The following is a 19,817-nucleotide window of genomic DNA, read 5'->3' on the forward strand; positions in this document are numbered from 1 at the left end:
ATTAAGCAGCTGCAGGAATGAAAGACACATTTCAAACCAAAGCAAGAAGACAGGACAACATATTCTCAAAGACAAAACTATGCATGCATTCTTCTTCACTTCTCCATGCACGCTTTTAAATAGACTCCTGTGTCCCACATAATCATTGTGAAGTGATGGTACACATATACAGAGTGTGTATCACTGCAGGCGGGAATTGCCAGGCCACTGCACCACACACACATCACTCAAGAGTTCCGCAGCTTCCCCTTGCCAAAGAGGAAGAGACAGCCGCGGTCAACAACAAAGCTGCAGATAAGGTCAAGCGCCAGCACTTGCAGGAGGATTTGCTGCATCTGCGGACAACAAAAAGGAGGCACAACTTCAGTCAATGGATGTCCAAGGCTCTGCCTTGCAGGTCACAATAAATGTAGTAAGGACACGTTTTATTGCATCAGCGGAAGACACACCGCCGTGCCCACCTCACCACGTTGGTACCCTTCGTGTGCCGCAGTTAACGTACCAATCCCGTATGTACTGCACTCTCAGCCTACACCACGACCATGCTCCACACACGCGGCATTCACACACCCACACACACGTCCCCAGCGGATCGTGGAATGTCTCTCACCACGCACCACAGGCTTAGAGCAACTTGACTTCCTTACTATACACACGCACAGATGTAGCGTGAACGACACATGCAAGTCGTTCCCTCTTGACTGTTTCATATTTCACAAACCTCAACACTTGCGAGAGGTGTCGACTGACTCAAGGCCAAAATAAGCAACACTGTCATAGTGTCAAGCATGTCCATTTAGACCGAATGCACTGTTATCCAGTGCCAAGGCTTCATCAAACCTCCTAATGCACTTGAAGGTAAGTTTGTCTTTTTTAGTAGTGCACTATTACCAGCCGTTGTTAATGGTGGTAATGAATTTTTATGGTGCAAGGGCAGCTTTGGCCAAAGAGTGCCATGGCACGAGGTATTTCTGCCTACATAAGGTGGGGCTGAAGACCCATTTCCAAAGCATTTCACCTCAAATAAGCTGAGCGCGAGGCCAGGTAAAAACTTGTAGCCGCTGCATCAGAGCATTTACGGGCGCCGTGAATCATGTTGTGGCTGCTGGTGCAGTTCCATCACCAGTGCGGCACAAACGCAAATGATCGTAGGCGCAAAAACAAGACTATGCCATGGCACATGCAGCATGGCCACCGCTGTACGAGAGTAGATGCACGGGCTGGCTCAGACGATCCACGTTTGCCTTGTCACCTGTGGCTTAAAAACGCAAAGTCTAGGTTCTACTAGAGGTAGACTGCATAGGATTAAAGCGGCTGCAGCAAAAACAGAGCCTTGTTTAAACCTTGTTTACAACTCTTTGGATAACAATTGGATTCAGTGAAAAAAGTATCACAGTTAAATCTTGCATGGCAAAAGAGCTTAGTTAATGTTTTCAAGAAGGTGGCCAGTTACCTCCTTATTAGAAGCGTGACATCAGCGGTGGATTATCGGAGGGGGCAAGGCATTGCTGGCAAAATACAACAAGACGGCTCATGAAACGGACACAACAGCAGCAATCTGAGCAGCAACAAGAGCGAGACCATCCCTTCCACGCTTCCTCGGGACGCCTGAAGACAAACCGCCGATTGCGAAATGCTGCCCCAAACGCAGAGTACATTTCACGTAGTCCACTTAGTCCTCAAGTATTGGTTTCTCTGAGCTAAAATCCCCGTGACTGGCCTAACGGAGGTAGCCTAAAAGCACTGAAGAGGAAACTAAGCATAAGTAAAAACCAGATGTCTGCTCTAGGAGACAAAGAGGACAATGTCATTAGTAATATGGATAAGATAGTTAAAGTAGCCGAGGAGTTCTACACAAATCTATACAGTAGCCAATGTAATCAGAATGTTAATGAGACAGGCAGTAGTGCACAACAATGGGACATCCCGAAAGTAATGAAAGAAGAAGTAAAGAAAGCCTTAGGAGCAATGCAAAAGGGGAAAGCAGCTGGTGAGGATCAGGTAAGAGCAGATCTCTTGAAGGACAGCGGGGAGATTGTGCTAGAAAAACTAGCCACCCTGTATACGCAATGGCTTATGACCTCGAGCGTACCAGAAGCTTGGAAGAACGCTAACATTATCTTAATTCATAAGAACGGAGACGTCAAGGACTTCAAAAATTAGAGATCAATCAGTTCACTGTCCGTTGCCTACAAGGTATTTACTAAGGTAATCGCTAATAGGGTCAGGACAACCTTAGACTTCAATCAACCAAAAAATGATCAGGCAAGCTTTCGTAAAGGATGCTTGACAACAGACCATATTCACGCTATCAATCAGGTGATAGAAAAATGCGCAGAATATAACCAACCCCTATATATAGTGTTCATTGATTATGAGAAAGCATTCGACTCAGTGGAAACCTCAGCTGTCATGCAGGCACTGAGGAATCATGGTGTGTGAAAAGACTGGAAGATATCTATAACAACTGCACAGCTACTCTAGTCCTTCATAAAGCCAGCAATAAAATTCCAATAAGGAAAGGTGTCAAGCAGGCATGACCTTGCCAATGCTATTCACCACCTGTTTACAGGAGGTGTTCTGAAGCCTGGAATGGGAACAGTTGAGGATAAGACTTAATGGAGAACACCTAAGTAATTTGCGATTCACTGATGACATTGCCTTGCTAAGTCACTCAGGAGATGAGCTGCGAAGCATGGTCAGTGAGTTAGACAGGCAGAGCAGAATGGAAGGTCTTAAAATTAACATGCAGAAGACCGCAGTACTAATGTTCAACAGCCTAGCAAGGGAGCAGCAGTTCACAATTGGCAGCGAGGTGCTGGAAGTGGTAAGGGAAAATGTTTATTTAGGACAAGTAGTGGCTGCTGATTTGGATCATGAGAGGGAAATAACCAGAAGAATAATAATGGGGTGGAACACATATGGCAGGCTCTCTCAGATCATTAACGGCAGTTTAGCAATATTCCTCAGGAGAAAAGTATACAACAGCTGTATCGTACAGGTACTCACGTATGGGGCAGAAACATGGAGGCTAACAAAGAGGGTTAAGCTTAAGTTAAGGACAACGCAGCGAGCTATGGAAAGAAAAATGAAAGGTGTAATGTTAAAAGACCACAAGCGAGCAGAGTGGGTGAGGGAACAAAGGCGGATCAATGACATCCCAGTTGAAATCAAGAGGAAGCAACGGGCTTGGGCAGGGCATGTACTGCAAAGGCAAGATAACCGCTGGTCCTTAAGGGTAACGGAGTGGATTCCAAGAGAAGGCAAGTGTAGCAGGGGGCAGCAGAAAGTTAGGTGGGCGGATGAGATTAAGAAGTTTGCGGTGATACGGTGGCCACAGCTGGCAAAGGACAGGGTTAATTGGAGAGACTTGGGAGAGGCCTTTGTCCTGCAGTGGGCATAGTAAGGCTGATGATGACTGGCCTAAAAGCTTTTATGTCACGAACCCAAGGTGCGAAAACGAAACCACACCATTAAGATGCTCCAGCACAAAGGTTGCGCTGTATGTAGTGCAGTTGTGCGGGCTGGCTTAGAGCCTGATGTTTATGTCGCCCGCAATTTTCTTGCACTCTGTAGCCTAAGATAAGCAATTTCTAGATTCTGATGAAAACTGAGAACGACCAAAGAGGCAACTTGGCTCCTTCTGATATCCTTCACAAGCCAGGCCGCTTCCATGTTTACCCCGTCTCTTATCATAGTGGACTAAAACAAAAGGATCACTGCCAGTTGTAGACTACATCGTGGCACAACACAGTGACATGTCATGTGATGCTGAATGGGCCCAAGCTGCCGCAGTCATCGTGGGAGTCCTGGACTAGGGACTCCAAACATAAAAACTCTCAAGACTCTAGGAGCAGAGAATAACACTTTTTCTCCCTCTCATTTCTGACCCACAAGTGCGCAGTGGCCGCATCGCGGAGGCTCCACCTCATACCTAAAAAAACAATGTGTTGATTACATAACCATTATTAAAAATGCAGACTGGGCGCAGTTATCTTCCGGATAAATTCAAAACAAGCGTACACAATAACTGCACAACATGCCACACAGACAAGAAGGTGTGAGCAAACTACAACAAACGAAGTACCAAAGAACAACCAAACACTCACGTCTGCTGGAAATGGGACGATCTCAAACTGCTTGGCCACATCAGGTGCAATGCCGATCACAAGTGCGACGACCGAGGTCCCCGATATGAGCAGGCTATAGAGCAGTGGCTTGTTTTCACTCAGGCTCTCCATGAAAGGGTACCCCTGCGGACCAGCGGGCATTTCCACATGAATCTTGCACAGTGAGCGAGAAAAATTGCTGGCACACTAAGTCCTTGCGTATTTTGCCCCATTTGGTTGCTTGTGGCGCCCCCCTTGTGACCTCGCTGGTGTGCTTTTACAACATGTGATAACCATGCAGGTGAAGTGGACAGTACAAGCATGCTGAAATCTAGACTAGACAGATTAACCGCTGCCTGAGTATCCGACAAAAGAAGTGAAAGCTAAATGCACACTAACCCCAATTAATGTTTTATTATACACACCCTCATCATCATTGTACTGTACTTACAGTGTATCACAAGCACCAGCATCCCAGACTTCTCTAAGTGTTGAAAGTAGTACTACAGTCAAGTCCACTTATAACAATACTGGTTATAACAATATATTGGATATAACAATGGTCAGTCATGACACCATCAGCTTTACCATGTGTTCTATGGTAAAATAAACTGCTTATAGCAATGCTGTCAAGGCACATTATTGGTTATAACAATTAAATCTGGTACTTGAGTGTCAACCATTATAGAAAAAAAAACAATGAAATGCTACAACCACACCAGCAAAACCATGCTTACAACACAAGAGCGCTCGCGTGTGGGGCCGACCAACGGACTAAGCCGGCGCAGCAATGCCACGAAAGCAAAAGAATCAGTGAATGCGTTCCCCTGAGCAAAAGACCCATTGGTTTGGTTTATTGGTTTATTGGGGTTTAACGTCCCAAAGCAACTGGGGCTATGAGGGACGCCGTAGTGAAGGGCTCCGGAAATTTCGACCACCTGGGGTTCTTTAATGTGCACTAACATCGCACAGCACACGGGCCTCGAGTATTTCGCCTGCATCGAAATTCAACCACCGCAGCCAGGATCGAACCTGCGCCGTAACCACTGAGCCACCGTGGCGAGGCAAAAAAAAAAAAGGCCCATGCAGAGAAGAAAGTAGGGAGCATGATAGGGAGCCTTGGCGGAGCGGTATTTCTGAGGGGTGCGCCGCTCGCAGAAAAAAAAATGTGCAGACGAGTTTTTCTTTGTTTTTACACTGAGCTATGACTGGCGCTGGCAGCGCATACGTTGTCCCATCTTCCGCTGTTCTTTGCTAACTTCCCCACGGCCCCCACTTCACAAATTTCCCGTGTCCCAGGGGCAGGAATCATTGCGTCAGGCGAGCTGCAGCATTGCTGCATTGGCTACGCGCGCCATGCGTGTCCCCAATCAGTCGGGGCAGTGCGTTTACGTGCAGCCAGCGCGGTTTTTATCTTGTCAGTTGGCACCGCACCCTTAGTTCTGCATGCTTCTTGGATTTCCCGTAAGAATCACTTCCGGAAAGCTGGCTTGATTCCTGTGACGTGGAGGTGTGTGAAGCTCCCGGTGGTGCAGTGATGGTGGCGCTTTGGTCATCGGTGAACATTGTTCCGGTTCCGTGAAGTTCAAATTAACGAGCTTTCACAGGCATTAGAACAATCAAACCCCTCCGGGTATTTACTGTCAATAAATGCTCTGAAGTTTGTCATCTTTTCTTTTTTTCGGCACAACCCTGTTATAACAATTATTGGTTATAACAATGGTATTTCCATGGCACTTGAATATTGTTATAAGTGGGCTTGACTGTACTGACCCTTTCTTCAAACTGTATCACTGCTCCCATGCAACAAGCAATTCTGATGCATTAATAAACACATTTCTGTCTCAGCAGATCAAAACTGTTGTTAAGACAGACAGAGGCAACTTGCCTTTTAAATTATCGCACCTGAGAAGAGTATGCTACTTGTGCACATTCCCCATTTGCCCAAGAACATGCAAAGAAAGAATGCTTTGGCTGTGACGTGTTTTTATCAATGAACTGATGACCTCTGGTTCACATTTTCAGGTCTCCGTCTCTGTCACAGTGTTTGTTGTCTTCTGCTTGCAGTGTCACCAAAGATTTTCAGTTGGCAGCGTGCATCTGTGATGCATACTGCCAACTGAAACTGCAAAGTCGTGAGAGCCGCGCGTCCGACAATTTGAGAGGTTTAAGCATAGCGCAATTCGCTTCCACAAGGAGCCACTGTGCATGCACAGATCACACTGAGGACTCCACAAGGTGCCACGCGCCGGCCTGCAGTTTGCACACCTGCTCCATCAGGACCAATCAGTGCATGCACACTGGCAATGCGCGAAAGCAGATTGCGCTATCCGAAAATCTCTCTATTCATGCCCACTGCCGTGACAGTTATGGCGTGTGTGCACTGCAGGTAGAGTGGCTGCAGACACCCGAGACCACTGGCAGGTACAAATCCAGGCGCTGCGCTTCCGCCTGCTCGCATCTGTTGCCGCAAGCATGCGTAGACCGGCTCCGGCATGCGCGTGGAAGCACAGGCACACGGTGCGGAGCCAGGGCGGGCTCTGGTAGCACATGCACATGCATATTCACATATCCATAGAGGTTATCTACAATACTGGAAGTCTACTGCAGTGGCACTCAATGTTGCAGGATCTGGCCACACAAAAAAATAAAGAAAACACACACACGAATACTCACCCTGTAGTTGATGGCAAAGGTCGAGACCTGAAGTGCCATGGAGATTATGTACACAGTGCTGTTAAGAAGTGACGGCTTGAACTCGTCCTCCCGATCGGAAAACTTCTCAGGCCTGGAGCAGCACAAAGAAGACACGTCTCGTAAAAGGCAGTCCATTTCCGGAGCTTTCATTACCAGAAACGCCACTGCATTTCACGATGCACTCCCCCACAGAGCTCATTTAGGTTACGCCATGCAAGGAGCAAGCCCCACTGTTTCTCTGCTCCCCAAGTACCATGACTCTAAAAAGAGTTAGATGTTGGGCTAGCTGGATTGGTGACAAATTATACATATTTGTAGCGTAACCAGGACAGAAACACAAAGAAAGAAAGACAAACATGAGCACTCGTGCAGGGTTCAGTAACAGGACATGTGTTGTGTTGGGTTTAATGGCACATAAGCATCTAAGGTTATCATGCGCCAAGCTCAAGGAGTAGGAATATTTTTTTCTGCTGAATTTTGCAAACATGTGAAAACCCATCATTGGTGTAGGGGGACTAAAACTTTAGTTCATATTTGTCAGTAGTGAGAAAAGAAAGGAACTTTGAAATTGGCTATTAGGAAAGCTTTAAAGAGGGTCAAGGTAACCTCATCGGCCATCCTTGTCTGGGCAAGAATCTCAAGGCTCCCAAACCATCAAATACAAAACCTCAGCCTTCTTCTCAGGAACAAGAACACTGCAAAAATGCAGTCAAGCCCTTTGTAGGAAACATAGTACACAGCATAGAAAAAATCTCAACATGGGGACATATAATAAATTCTGCTGGGTGCCAAGCCATGTTGGAATAGACGGTAATGAAAGAGCCGATGAATGTGTTGCACAAGCTCGCAGTCATGAAATCAAGAAAGTCAGCATACCCCATAGAGACTGCTTGAAATTAATACACAGTAATCTCAAGGCTAAATGGCAGGAAGCCTGGGACAGTGAAGTAAATAACAAACTGCATTAATGAAGCCCATACTCAGTGAATGGAAAACCTGTAGTCACCAAGAAAGTTTCATAGGAGTAATTTTATGCCGTCTCCGTATTGGACATATAATGCCGAGAGCACGCTAAGTGAATCTGAGCATATTATGCTCTTTTGAATGCTGTTATTTATTACTGTGCCTATAGCTACAGAGATTGCATAACATTCGGCAGTAAAAATGGATGTGCACTTAGGAAGCCTTACTATTTTTGCCAGTTTCCTTGTACAACTGCACTTCCGACACAGTCTGCTGTTTTTGAGCCATCAGTGTAAAATTCTGTGTAGTTCTCATGTTTTTCTTATAATGCCCAGTATTCCTGTAATATGTACTCTTGTGGTGTTTGTTTTTTTTCGGAAATGTGTTAATGTGAAGTCACATACAGTGGGAAGGCTGTAGCATGGGGGCAGTGGGTCATGCCTTGAGGTGACAATGGACAGAAGGGCTGTCCCGTATTTCCAAGTTTTCGCAACTCTCCCTAAACGGACAAGCAGAGGTCTGTTTGATAGTGGTTTAATGTTGGACCGTGTTCTGGAGGTGCGCTTCGTAACAATTGGAAAGCAAATATGTTTCGCTAGAGATCTTAGTTTCAGTACATATGCGCACGTGAGCATTGTTCTTCTGTCTGCTAGGGATGGTTCATTTGTTTCCACATAAAGGCTGCTTATGGGAGATGTCCTGTATGCTCCGGTCGAAAGACGAAGACCTAAGTTGTGAACTGGGTGTAGTTGACAGCCTGGCTGAACCATAAACCACACATTCACAATCTAAACAGGAGTGCAGCAGAGAGCGATAAATGTGCAAAAGGCAAGTTCTATCGGAACCTCAGCGTTTTCGAGAAAGTACCTTGAGTACGTTTAGGGTTCGAGATGTTTTCTTGTTGTTGTTGTTTATGAATGAAGTTATGAAGTTTATGAAGTTGTTTATGTGACTTAGGAATGTAAGCTTTTTATGAACTGTTATTCCCAAGGACTTGTTTTCCTGTTTTACTGGTAACACAACTTCAGTGAGGTATAGGGGGAGATCCATTGAGGTATAGGGTGGGGTCACTCTGTAAGCCTCGTTAGAGCGAGAACAGCACAGTCACTGATTTTTGTGGGGAGAATTTGAATCTATTTCTATCTGCCCAATTAGCCAATTTCTTTACATTCATCTGTACCTGTCTCTCACACGTTGATAAGCTGGAGAATGTACATGCAATTTGCAGGTCATCTACATACACTGAATACATAATCGACTTGGGGATTATTTTTGCTACGGAGTTCATTTTTACTATGAAAAGTGTAGTACTTAGACTACACCCCTCAGGTACACTGTTGTCCTGGATGAAATTCACTGATAGGGTAGTACCTAGATGTACTTGGAATGAACGGTCTGCTAGAAAGTCACTCAATCAGTTCAACATCCCTCCATGTGGTGTTGTATGCCTTGTATGCCTTGGTGTTGTATGTCAAAGAAGACCGCAAGACAATGCTGTTTATGTATGAACGCCTCCCGCGCTGTGTTTTCAAGACGGACAAGATGATCTATGGTGGAACATGCTTTTTTTGAACCCCCACTGGTGTATGTTGAGAAGCTGACCAGATTCAAGAACAAAGGTTAGTCGGATGTTCACCACACTTTCAAATGATTTTGCTACAAAGCTAGTAAGTGCAACTGGCCAATAACTACCAGGACTTGACAATGGTTTTCCAGGTTTCAAGAAAGGCACTTTGATGGCTTTTTTCCATGCGTCAGGTATCTTCCCTGAAATCCAGGTTTTGTTGAATTTTAGGAGTGCCTCAACGGCAGCCTCAGACAGATGTACAATCATGGTGTAGTATATATTATCTGGGCCTGCTGCTGTCTATGCCTGCAGATAGGACTCTATTTAGTTCCTGTATAGTAAATTTTGTGTTATAGTTTTCATTCATGCCTGCTCCTGTGGGAAGTTTTTGTTTATCTGCTAGTACTAATACAAATACAAAGCTTTTGTAATTTTGGAATGTCTCTGCGCAGTTGGAAGAACTGGAAACAGCAGCAAAGTGCTCACCTAATGTTTGCCTGTTCTTCTAATGTTGTATATGTACCAGGAGTGGACAGAAGTGGAAAAGAATAGGAAGAATAGTCGCCACAGAATTTACGGACCTCATCCCACAATTTCTTGGATGGTAGTGAACTGTTTACTGTGGAGACATATTTCTTCCAGGACATTTTGTCGGCACTTCTGCGAATGCGTCCCTTTTTGGCCCTCGCCCTTTTAAACAATAGCAAGTTCTCCACTGTCGGGTACCTTCGAAATATTCCCCATGCAATTGTTTTGTTCTTTTTTTGCTAGTCTGCACGCCTGTGTCCCCCAAACTTTACGATTTTTTCTTATTTGTCCCAATGTTTGTGGAATTGCTATCTTTGCAGCAGAAATTATGAAGGTGGTAAATTTTTCTTTTATTCCGTCTATGCTTAGTCCATCGTCGAATTATTTATGTAATGTGGCATTTGCCGCAAACAGTGACCAGTCAGCTAGTTGGAGTTTCCAGCACTGAGGTCGTGTTGTAATGATTTGTATTGAGGATGATAATTTTAAAACTGTGGGTAAGTGATCACTTCCTCGAGTATCATTTAAAACATGCCAAATAAAATCATTAAAAACTGATTGTGATACGAAGGTTAAATCAAGGCAGCTCATTTTTCCTGAGCTGGGACAGCAATATGTGGTTTTGCCTGTATTCATTAGGCATATGACAGAAGCCAACAGCCAAAGAAACCAAGGGGCACAGGGAATTTTTAATTAATTTATTTATTTTGTGGTGTTGATCAATTTAGAATATTACTGAATATGTTAGCGGAGGTCGTGGGTTCGGATCCCACCGGCGGCATGTGGTTGTTTTTTCTTCTGCTTTTCTAATCAATTAGCTTTAAGCGCTAACATATTCAGTAATATTATAAATTGATCAACACCACAAAATAAATAAATTAATTAAAAATCCCCTGTGCCCCTTGGTTTCTTTGGCTGTTGGCTTCTGTCATATTTATAACGAGCCCCTCATTCCCCTTCCCTTGTTTGCTTAATTCATTAGGCATATGTTACTTGTAAGTATATTTGGCCTCTGGTGTCTGTGCGCTCACTGCCCCAAAAGGGGAGTGCGCATTAAAATCCGCAACTACCACATATGGTTCATGCAATTGTTGGAACAGTCTCTCCAAATCGCAGATAGTAACTGTGAGGTGTGGTGGTATGTATACAGAGCATATTATTATTGTTTTGTGTGTAACAACACTGACTGCTGATGCCTCAAAGTTTGTTTTCAATGATATTTCTCGTGCAGGGACGCCGCTTTGCATTATGATTGCAATGCCACCTAAGAGCCTGCTCACCGTTCTCTATCTCGTCGAAAAATTTGGAATTTTTTCAAGATATTTGTGTGTTTTGGCCCTAGGTTTGTCTCCTGAAGACACAAATCTATGGGCAACGTTGACTTAAGTATGTTTGTAATGTCTGTGTAGTTTCATTATTCCTCTACAGTTCCACTGAACCAAATATGCTATATTTTAAGTGTGTTGGCAGCTAGGGAAATGTAACTTTTCAGGAGGCATTATTCTTGGCTTCCCTTTTTTTTCTCCAGAGTTTTGCCGCCCCTCCAACACAGCCGTGCTGGGGGTGGTATCCATCGCCTCCCTGGAGGCGCTGGAATCCTGTGAAGCTTCAGGCGTACGAGTGGTAGGCCTTGTTGGGACTAGGGCACCCCACCACTGCTACCACTGTTACGACTGGGCCTCCCACCCTGTCACAACTGTTGCTACTGGAGCATCTCAGCCTGCTGCCACTGCTGCGCAGAGCTGAGCAATGAAATGGTCGAGGCGGCAGTGAGTCAGCGGAACGTTTATGTACACTATGTACTTACAAGGGCTTCAAATAATCGGCACAAGGGCTGAGAGCACAACGGGCTAGCACAAAGTGGTAGGGCGATGCCCCGGAAGAGCGTCTCTCTGGCGTGATGTCTCATCTGCTACCCGTCTGCTGCTCCCGCTCAGCACGGCTCCGTTTTCATAGCCTCCGGTTTTTGTAGCCTCATGCTAATACAGTGGAAGCGGGCGCAGAACCGGTTTCAGACAGTTCAGAGAGGAGGCGTTCCGACAACTCCCTCGCCCGATGCAAATGTCTACACAACAAAACTTTAACTGCTCTTATGCAGGTATGCTGGCAAGGTTGGATTATGAATCAGACAGAAAACGGCCACATCCAGTCGGGGCCAGCCATCAGGGTAGGATCCGAGAGAGGGCCACTCAGTACAGACTATGTGGTGCCCCAGAGGGGGGAAACTCCAGCGGGAGTGCATGAAGCACAGTGGTATTTGGATCGCACCCTGCCTCACATCCAGTGCTGGGCGACAACACCAACGAACTCACCGAGCGGGCGACCGTGCAGTGGCTTCCTGCACCAGGTACACCAGGCTGGCAAAGTGGACTGCAAACTGCAGCAGCACCGTCAGCAGAGTGTACGCATTGAAGATGTTGGGCAGAGGACGTTCACGAGACAGGACTTTCAGGGGCTGCACAGAGAACAAAGGTGCACGCTGTTCATCCAGTGCCCCCAGTTGCAATGCCTCCAGTCAAAAGGAACACTGACGATAAAATGAAGCTGCCCTGTATTCATAGATTACCACTTTCTAATAAAAAAAAAGAGGCTACTTTCACTAAGAACTCAGCTTGTGAAAGACCAAAAAAATTAAACATGGGTATTGCCGTTCTTGCGAGCACAGCGTGGCGGTGCCATGACAGTGTTTGGTGCACAGATCCCCAATGCTACGCTACACAATCATTCACTTCCAAACTATGATCATGGGATCCTTCTCAGTCTTAACATCACAAGTTTGAGTTTTCTCAGCAATAAGTGAGTCTTGACCTGTCGGACAAATATCACCATAGCCAAACTGAGCCGCACAGAATCAACTTTGCTGACAGCAAAAATAGGATGGAGTTGTCATCAGCGTCACACCATCTTGCTGGCGTTCTGAACATGCGTGTGCTGGTGCAGCTGTATGCATTAACCAATATAGCCCGACAAACCACTGTCACTGGCGCTCCCGTCAAAACATGCCGTGCCCACCCCCATTTCTTCATCTTGACTTCAGCTACAATAGCATTAACTGATGTTTCTCCCTGATTTATTCTGCTCTCTTCCTGTCTCTTATATTACGCCTACCACTTTCCTTTTCACAGCTTCCTGCGCTGTCCTAAGCTTCATTTCAACCCTTCTCATTTGCCTCCAAGTTTCTGCCCCATATTTGAGTACTGGCAAGATACAACTATTACACTCTGTTCTCCTGAGGGGTACTCGTAAGTTGCTATTCACGATCTTAGAGTTCCTGTCAAATACACTTTAACCCACTCTTATGCTCCCAGTTACTTCACTCTCGTGATACAGATATCTGGTTACTACCAGCCTAAAGTAGTTGTGTTTGCTTACTACTACCAATGCTTCAATGCCTACTGTTAACTGTTGTTCCCTTGCCAAAGTGTCAAACACTACCATATTTACACGACTGTAAGTCAACCTACTTTTGAAAATCACAACTTGGGGAGGTCAACTTAAAATCAATACCTAAGCATGGCACCATCAGTAAAGGTGCGATAAATGACATATCAAGGATGCTGTGGCATGGTTGCAATTTCATGTTTGCTCTCAGGCTCTACCCCCTTCGGCTATTCTGCGCACTTATTCGAAAGAATTTTCTTTTCTTTTTTTTACTTTTAACTAAGCACTCGGCAATCATGGGAGTGTCTATAGTTGATGGAAGGGCTGCTGTTCAAATTGTGATGGCACCGCCACTCAGAACAGCAGCACTTCTGGGGAGTGTCGGTAGCTAAAGGACGAGCCAACGCCGCTCATGCATGGTTTCTCTATAGTTTCTCTTTCGCTCTGTTTGAAGCATCTGACTTGACTGCCGGACACTACCAGTTTTTGCTGTCGTGCTTCACCAGCTGTCATTAGTGCTCTGGGTCCAGTAAGTGTTCAGTGCTCGTTCGCGGCTACATTTATGACGCCTGTCATTCTCTGCGCCGAAAAACAAACTGCGTGCCAGGCCACACGTTCGACATTTCGGGGCAGGTGATGCAGTTGTGGTGGCTGCAGCGAGGCAATATACCATATTTACACGATTGTAAGTCGACCCATTTTTCAAAATTTGAAAATCCGAAGTGGGGGGGTCGACTTACAATCGAAACCAAAGCATCACACTATAAATAAAGGCGAAACGAACGAGACAAGCGTGGTTGCATTTTTTGCTGCGTGGCTCCGTCGCATCGTTCTTGCCTCCGCGGCTCCGTCGCATCGTTCTTGCCTTGAGCAGCTATGTCAACGCGCAGAACCGCCATCCCCGCCCCGCGCGAGGCGGCCCGCTGATGGTGGCTGTCGATAAGCAGCAAACCAGCACCAACCCACTCCCCACACGTGGCCGCAGATTGCGTATGCTGATAAGCGGCGGCGGCCCGATAGCGCCTTCGCGTTCTACTCTTATTTTTTTTTTTTTTGTTTACTTTCAACCGCGCACTCGGCGCCGAAGGGAGCGTCGGTAGCTGATGGAAGGGCTGCTGTTCCAATCGTGGCGGCACCCCCCTCCGAACCGCAGCGGCACCAGGGAGTGTCGGTAGCCGACGGAAGAGCCGACGCCGCTCGCGCGTAATTTCTCTCTGGCTCTGACGCATTCGACTACTGCCGGCCGCGTTTCACAAGTTTTTAATGTAGTGCTTCGTCATTCGTCATTTGTGCTTCAGGTCTGATAAGCGACCGGTGCTCGTTCGCGGCTACATTCAAGATGTCTGTCATTCTTTATGCCGAAGAAACGAACTGCGCGCCAGGCCGCAAGTTCGACCTTCGCACTGAGTGATACAGGAGTGGCAGCTACAACGAGGCAAAATTTTCAGCTGTTGCTCGCGATGTCATGATGTGGCTTTTTGCGAAGTGCAGGATTTCACTGCATGACGATGTTAGAACGACGAGCTGTGGGACTGCAACAGCGATGACGACATGACGACGGCAGCGCTAGCGAGGACGATATGACGAGTGACTAAGACATTTTTGTTTTGGAATGTGCCCACGGGCACTCCCGCGTGCGGCAGCCGATAGCGGCTGGTGATCAGCGGAGGCCACAGGATAGTACTGTCGCGTTCTAGTTCTACTAATAAAGGCCAAGTTTAAATGACCTCGTTTTTTTTTTTTTTTCACAATTGTGATGTGGGGTGTCGACTTACATTCGAGTCGACTTACAATCGTGTAAATACGGTACTATTCAGCTGTTCCGCTGGACGACGACAGTACAGCGATATGCTGTGGGACTGCAGCAGTGATGACGATGGCAGCATTAGTGAGAATGATGGCGCAACTGTGGATGAGTAGTCCAGTGACTACTACATTTGCGCTATGGAATGTGCCCATGGGCACCCCCCCCCCCCCCCTTTTTTCCTGACATACAGTCAAACCCGCTTATAACGAACAGCATGAGTCAACGCAATTTGTTTGATATATGGAATAATTTGATATATTCGAACCCGCTTACAGCAAACTTGAGTACCAAATTCGTCATATACGAGGTTGTGAACAGTGGAGCGAAAACATGCTGATGAAAGAAAAACCATGCTACTCAACATGAATCCAAAAGTAATTTATTGGCGAGAAGTGTACACCTAGTATTCACAGTAGGCAGAAATTATTTTCCTGAACACAGCGTTTTGCTCCATCAATGAGAATCTCATTTCCAACATGAGACATCATTTCAACAAACTCCAGTCTGCTTCCTGGTATTCCCAAGCAGTATTGCCGCAGCACACAGGTAGCAGAAACCGCTTCGTGAAGCATCAGGTGAGGGCGATCATCTTCCGGAGGCGGCTGCACAATGGCACCAGACACCAGCACATTGGAGACAATTTCTGAGTCCAACGAACTTGCTATCACGGCTATGTCGTCATCATCCGTCAGAAAATCCTCGAAGGCAACTTCTGTTAGCACAGCGTCTGGAACATCGGCAAGCTCTTCCCGATGCATGGCAACGTCACTATCGTCTTGCACTGCGCACACCGCACTCGCAGCTTCCGCATCCTCATGACACAGTCCAGCATGATGGAAGCAGTTCTCTCAAGCATGGTGGTCTCGAGCATCTCGAGTCATGTCTTGCCAGGCATGACTGATCATTTCAATTGCAGCCAGCAAATTAATCTTTAGCTCGTCATAACCCGCAGTTTCACTAAAAGCCACTCTGCCACGTGCTTCCGGTAGCCTAGCTTGAACCCAAGGATGATGCCTTAAGTGGCTGTAAAACTGCTGTTGCGCTCGGTGGCAGGAAGCAAAGCTCAATGTTTCTGAGTGAGACACAGTAGTGGTGTGCTCAACAGTTAACCAGGAGGAGGCAAATATTGCGCCTACTCGTTGCAAGCTCCTCGGCACGGCTTTCCGCTGTTTCGTCATCATCTTGCAGGATGAAGCACCAGAAAGCAAGCACGCAGCAACACAGGCACAGCCGGAGTCAAGAGAGAAGAACAGCAGCATGACTCGCAAATGCAAACAAAAAACGCATGGAGGACGACTATGTCTCGTAGCACTTGTAGGATGCTGTGCTGCCTCTCCCGAAGCCAGTGCGATAAGGTCTGGAGCTGCTCGCACGTATTTGATCACGTGGTAGGCAGCTGTCAAATAGGAGCGCTGCAAAGCGAGGCTGGCCGACTGCGTGGATTTTAAAGAGCTGCTCCCACTCCTCCTGTGTTTCACGGGTTTCACTGAAGCATGGCTGGCCAGCATGGTTGCCCTGAAACTACCCGGAGGCAGAGCAGCAGTACACTGGCGGGCGTTTGGTGACCAATCGCAGGTGCTCAGAGTTCGATATATCCAGTGTGTACTAGAGTAGTGGTTTGGGCTTGTTGATCTTGTTGCATGGCTAGAGAGAGCAGCTCGAAAAGACGAGGACAAACAGCCAGCACCTGTCCTGTTAGCTTCTGTGTTTGTCCTTGTGCTATCCAATGTGTAGTTCGTTATAAAAAGTACATTTTACATGCGTAATGTTAGAACTTCCGAGTGTTTGATATAAAGCATAATTCGCTTTATCCGAGTTCGTTATATCCGGGTTTGACTGTATGTATTACGGGGAAGTCGACTTACATTCGAGTCAACATACAATCGCGTAAATACGGTACATTAATTTTATTCATTATTTCATTTTCATTAGTTTACTCAACAAAGCTCTGTTATTCTTTAGATCCATCATTCAGCTTTTCCTGTCTAGGTCCTCAGTCATCTTCTGCAATTCGTCCCTAGTTACTTAGCACGCCACTGTCATCAGCAAATCACAGATTACTAGCTTAAAATTTATACCCAATCATTGCCAATCCAGTGCTCCAAGTACCTCCTGTAAACATGCAGTGAACAGTAGTGGTGAGATTATGTCCCCTATGCCTTCCACACTTCCCGATTGGAATTTTACGAGGGTCAGTCAAATGAAAACCACACAAGTGTAACAAAAAAGCGAAAGATGGTGCCAGTAGCCTATAAATTGGTAGGCATGTTCCTAACAGTGCGCCTCGTGTTCACTAGGTGGCACCAATGTGAAGATACAGAAACACCACTACAGGAACAGCGTAAAAATGGCCGCCCCAGTAGCAACTTGCATCAAGAAGAAACAGTGTTTGGTTATTCGGTCTCTGTATAGAAATTCATCACAGAATGAAGGTCCAGTATGGTGACTCAAGTCTGTCAAGGAACCAAGTGTACGAATGGAGACAGTAGTTCACAAAGGCGACATCCATGGCCAATGGACATCAAACTCTTAGAATCGTAAGCTCCAGCAAGTGAGGCGGAGAGACGGATCCTTCAAGTTGGCCAGCCAGCACAGTGTGTGGTGGTCAGTCACAACTTTCAAAGGCCTGCCATACAAGTATGGGCAGAATTTTGATATGGCATACACTATCGCAAGGCACTCCTTGCGATAGGTGGTGTTCAAGGATGAGGCTCAGAATTCTCAATGCTGCCACTGCACTGAAGTGGTACATACAGTATGTGAAATCTGAATGCAAAATCAACACACTATCGATTTCGGTCAACTTCAATGGTCCCAAAATTTATGCTACAAATTACCGTATTTACCCAATTCCAACGCGCACCTTTTTTCGGGGAAAATACGTCTCAAAATCGCATGCGCGTTGGATTCGAGTGGAAACCGAAACTGCCCCATAGCTGCCCATCGTCATCGCCATTATACGATGTGGGAGCTCACTAACTGCTGGCAAACATGGGAGCACGTTTGCTCGTCGTTTTCTGCGTCGCAGGAAGCGTTTTCAACCGGTGTGGCGCTTGTCATTGGTCGTGTGCTCAGCGACCACGGACCACGTTCACTGCGACGTTATCCCGTGCACTGCCGCGGGCGGACGCCTCATCACTGCCTTTGCACGATCGAGATACGCGGCTCGAAGAATATGTTGATGAAACAATGGTTGTCGGAAGCGCGTCATTTCGGCGGTAAAGTTCCAAAAACGATGACAGTCCTTTCTGTTTCGCGGCCGATTCTCTGACAGAGATTACATCGTCCGCAGGCGGGGCACGCCGCGCCTCTGGCGAGGCCGTGCATCATGCCGATCTCACAGATAACAGCGCTTCCGCGCTCGTTTTTACGTTTGTTTTGGCTGTCGAACATTTTTATCTTTCGCTCAGACGCACCGACAAAGTCATGGATGCTCCGCAAGAAGCTTGAAGGATCCAATGGTGCATCGCCGTTGCCGCAGTTACGCCTAGCAGCAGACGAACCTCCCGTCGCCGGAGCTCTCCGCTTGCACTTTGTCAGGAACTTGCGTGAACGAAAATCTCGTTTCTCAGTCACATCCGTAGCGGAGAAAGGAGAAAAACCCGGGCAGAAGCGTTGGTTCACGTCTCGGTGGCGGCAGAACGAAGAAAGAGCGTTTGCGTCCGACCGTGCGGTGGAATGCTCGTAGCCAATGGAAGGGCTCCGATCGTACCACGTGATTTGAAGGGCCAGTCGCGACGCTTGACTCGGGCGGGAAACGATCTTTTTTTTCCGTATTTTTATCAAGAATGCGCCGCTGCCGAAGTGGCTTCTGGTAGGTGATGGGTAGGCCTACTTCCCCGCGAAAATTCAAGAGCGGGCGACGCCGTGCAGCGAAATGCCGCGTTCCCGAAATTCGCTCAAATTCGCACTTTTGCGAGCCACCGCGAGTGCTTTAATTGCATTTTTTACTAACTTCCTATTGATTATCGGCTGTGATTTTTTTTTATACATAAAAGAAGAGTCTTGGGGGAATACAAAACGTAATAAAATACAAAATTGACTTCGTCGGTGCATTGAAAAAAATCGGTTTTTTCACCCGCATCTCTCCTTAAAATACAAAAACGGTTGCAAATTATTTTCATTCGTGGAAGTCACATGCACGTTAGAAGCGGGGCTTGTAGTTTTTTTTTTTCATTACCAATATTGGGCGCGCGTTAGAATCGAGGCTTGATTTTTTTTTTTTTTTTGGTGCCGTAAATTGGGTGCGCGTTGGAATCGGGGGCGCGTTGGAATTGGGTAAATACGGTATACTGGATGTCTGAAGCACCCAGAATGCCTCTGTTACAAGTTTCAGCATAATGCTCACTCTGCACGCTGGCATCCAGACCTGGCATTTCCACTTTACTGACCCATGCGCCTCACAACTCTGGGCTTCACTGCATTGCTCTTTTTCCTAGTTTTCCTCTCTTGCTGCCTGGAGCACAAGCACTTGCACACATTTTCTTCTTTCTCATTCAAAGAATGTTCATGGAGACATGCACAGTTCTGCTGCAGAAAATACCGTAGCCCACCCCCTGCTCGGCAAGTGAAAGCAGGCTTTAAAGTTTTAGGCGTCTGTCGAGGAAAACAAGCGGTCACTGTGTGTTCCAAGAATTCATTGTTGCTCTGATGCACCATGTGCTGCCACATAGATGGCAGCAAAGCTCAGCCAACAAGCATTGATGAACTATGCCAATCACTCAACAGAAAAGGATGTGCACAAACATGTATGGAGACAACGGAA

At 46.5% G+C, this 19,817-nt stretch overlaps 1 protein-coding gene across 4 annotated transcripts in view; it reads right to left on the bottom strand.

The window, feature by feature from the left end:
• Window positions 1–62: 62 nt before the first annotated feature.
• The window catches only part of LOC149357298 (endoplasmic reticulum transmembrane helix translocase), a 92,448-nt gene continuing 72,693 nt past the window's right edge, over window positions 63–19,817 (bottom strand). For all 4 annotated transcript variants that reach the window (XM_089584496.1, XM_089584495.1, XM_089584498.1 and 1 more), the window contains exons 22-25: window positions 12,177–12,319; window positions 6,786–6,897; window positions 4,110–4,253; window positions 63–335 (exon numbers count right to left, since the gene is read on the bottom strand). In XM_089584496.1, the coding sequence (XP_089440622.1) occupies window positions 228–335; window positions 4,110–4,253; window positions 6,786–6,897; window positions 12,177–12,319 (507 nt within the window). In that variant the 3' untranslated portion in view covers window positions 63–227. The remainder of the gene's footprint in view (window positions 336–4,109; window positions 4,254–6,785; window positions 6,898–12,176; window positions 12,320–19,817) is intronic.

The sequence above is a fragment of the Amblyomma mixtum genome, chromosome 3, assembly GCF_055824585.1.
Source record: "Amblyomma mixtum isolate Tamu chromosome 3, ASM5582458v1, whole genome shotgun sequence".
Lineage (NCBI taxonomy): Eukaryota > Metazoa > Arthropoda > Arachnida > Ixodida > Ixodidae > Amblyomma > Amblyomma mixtum.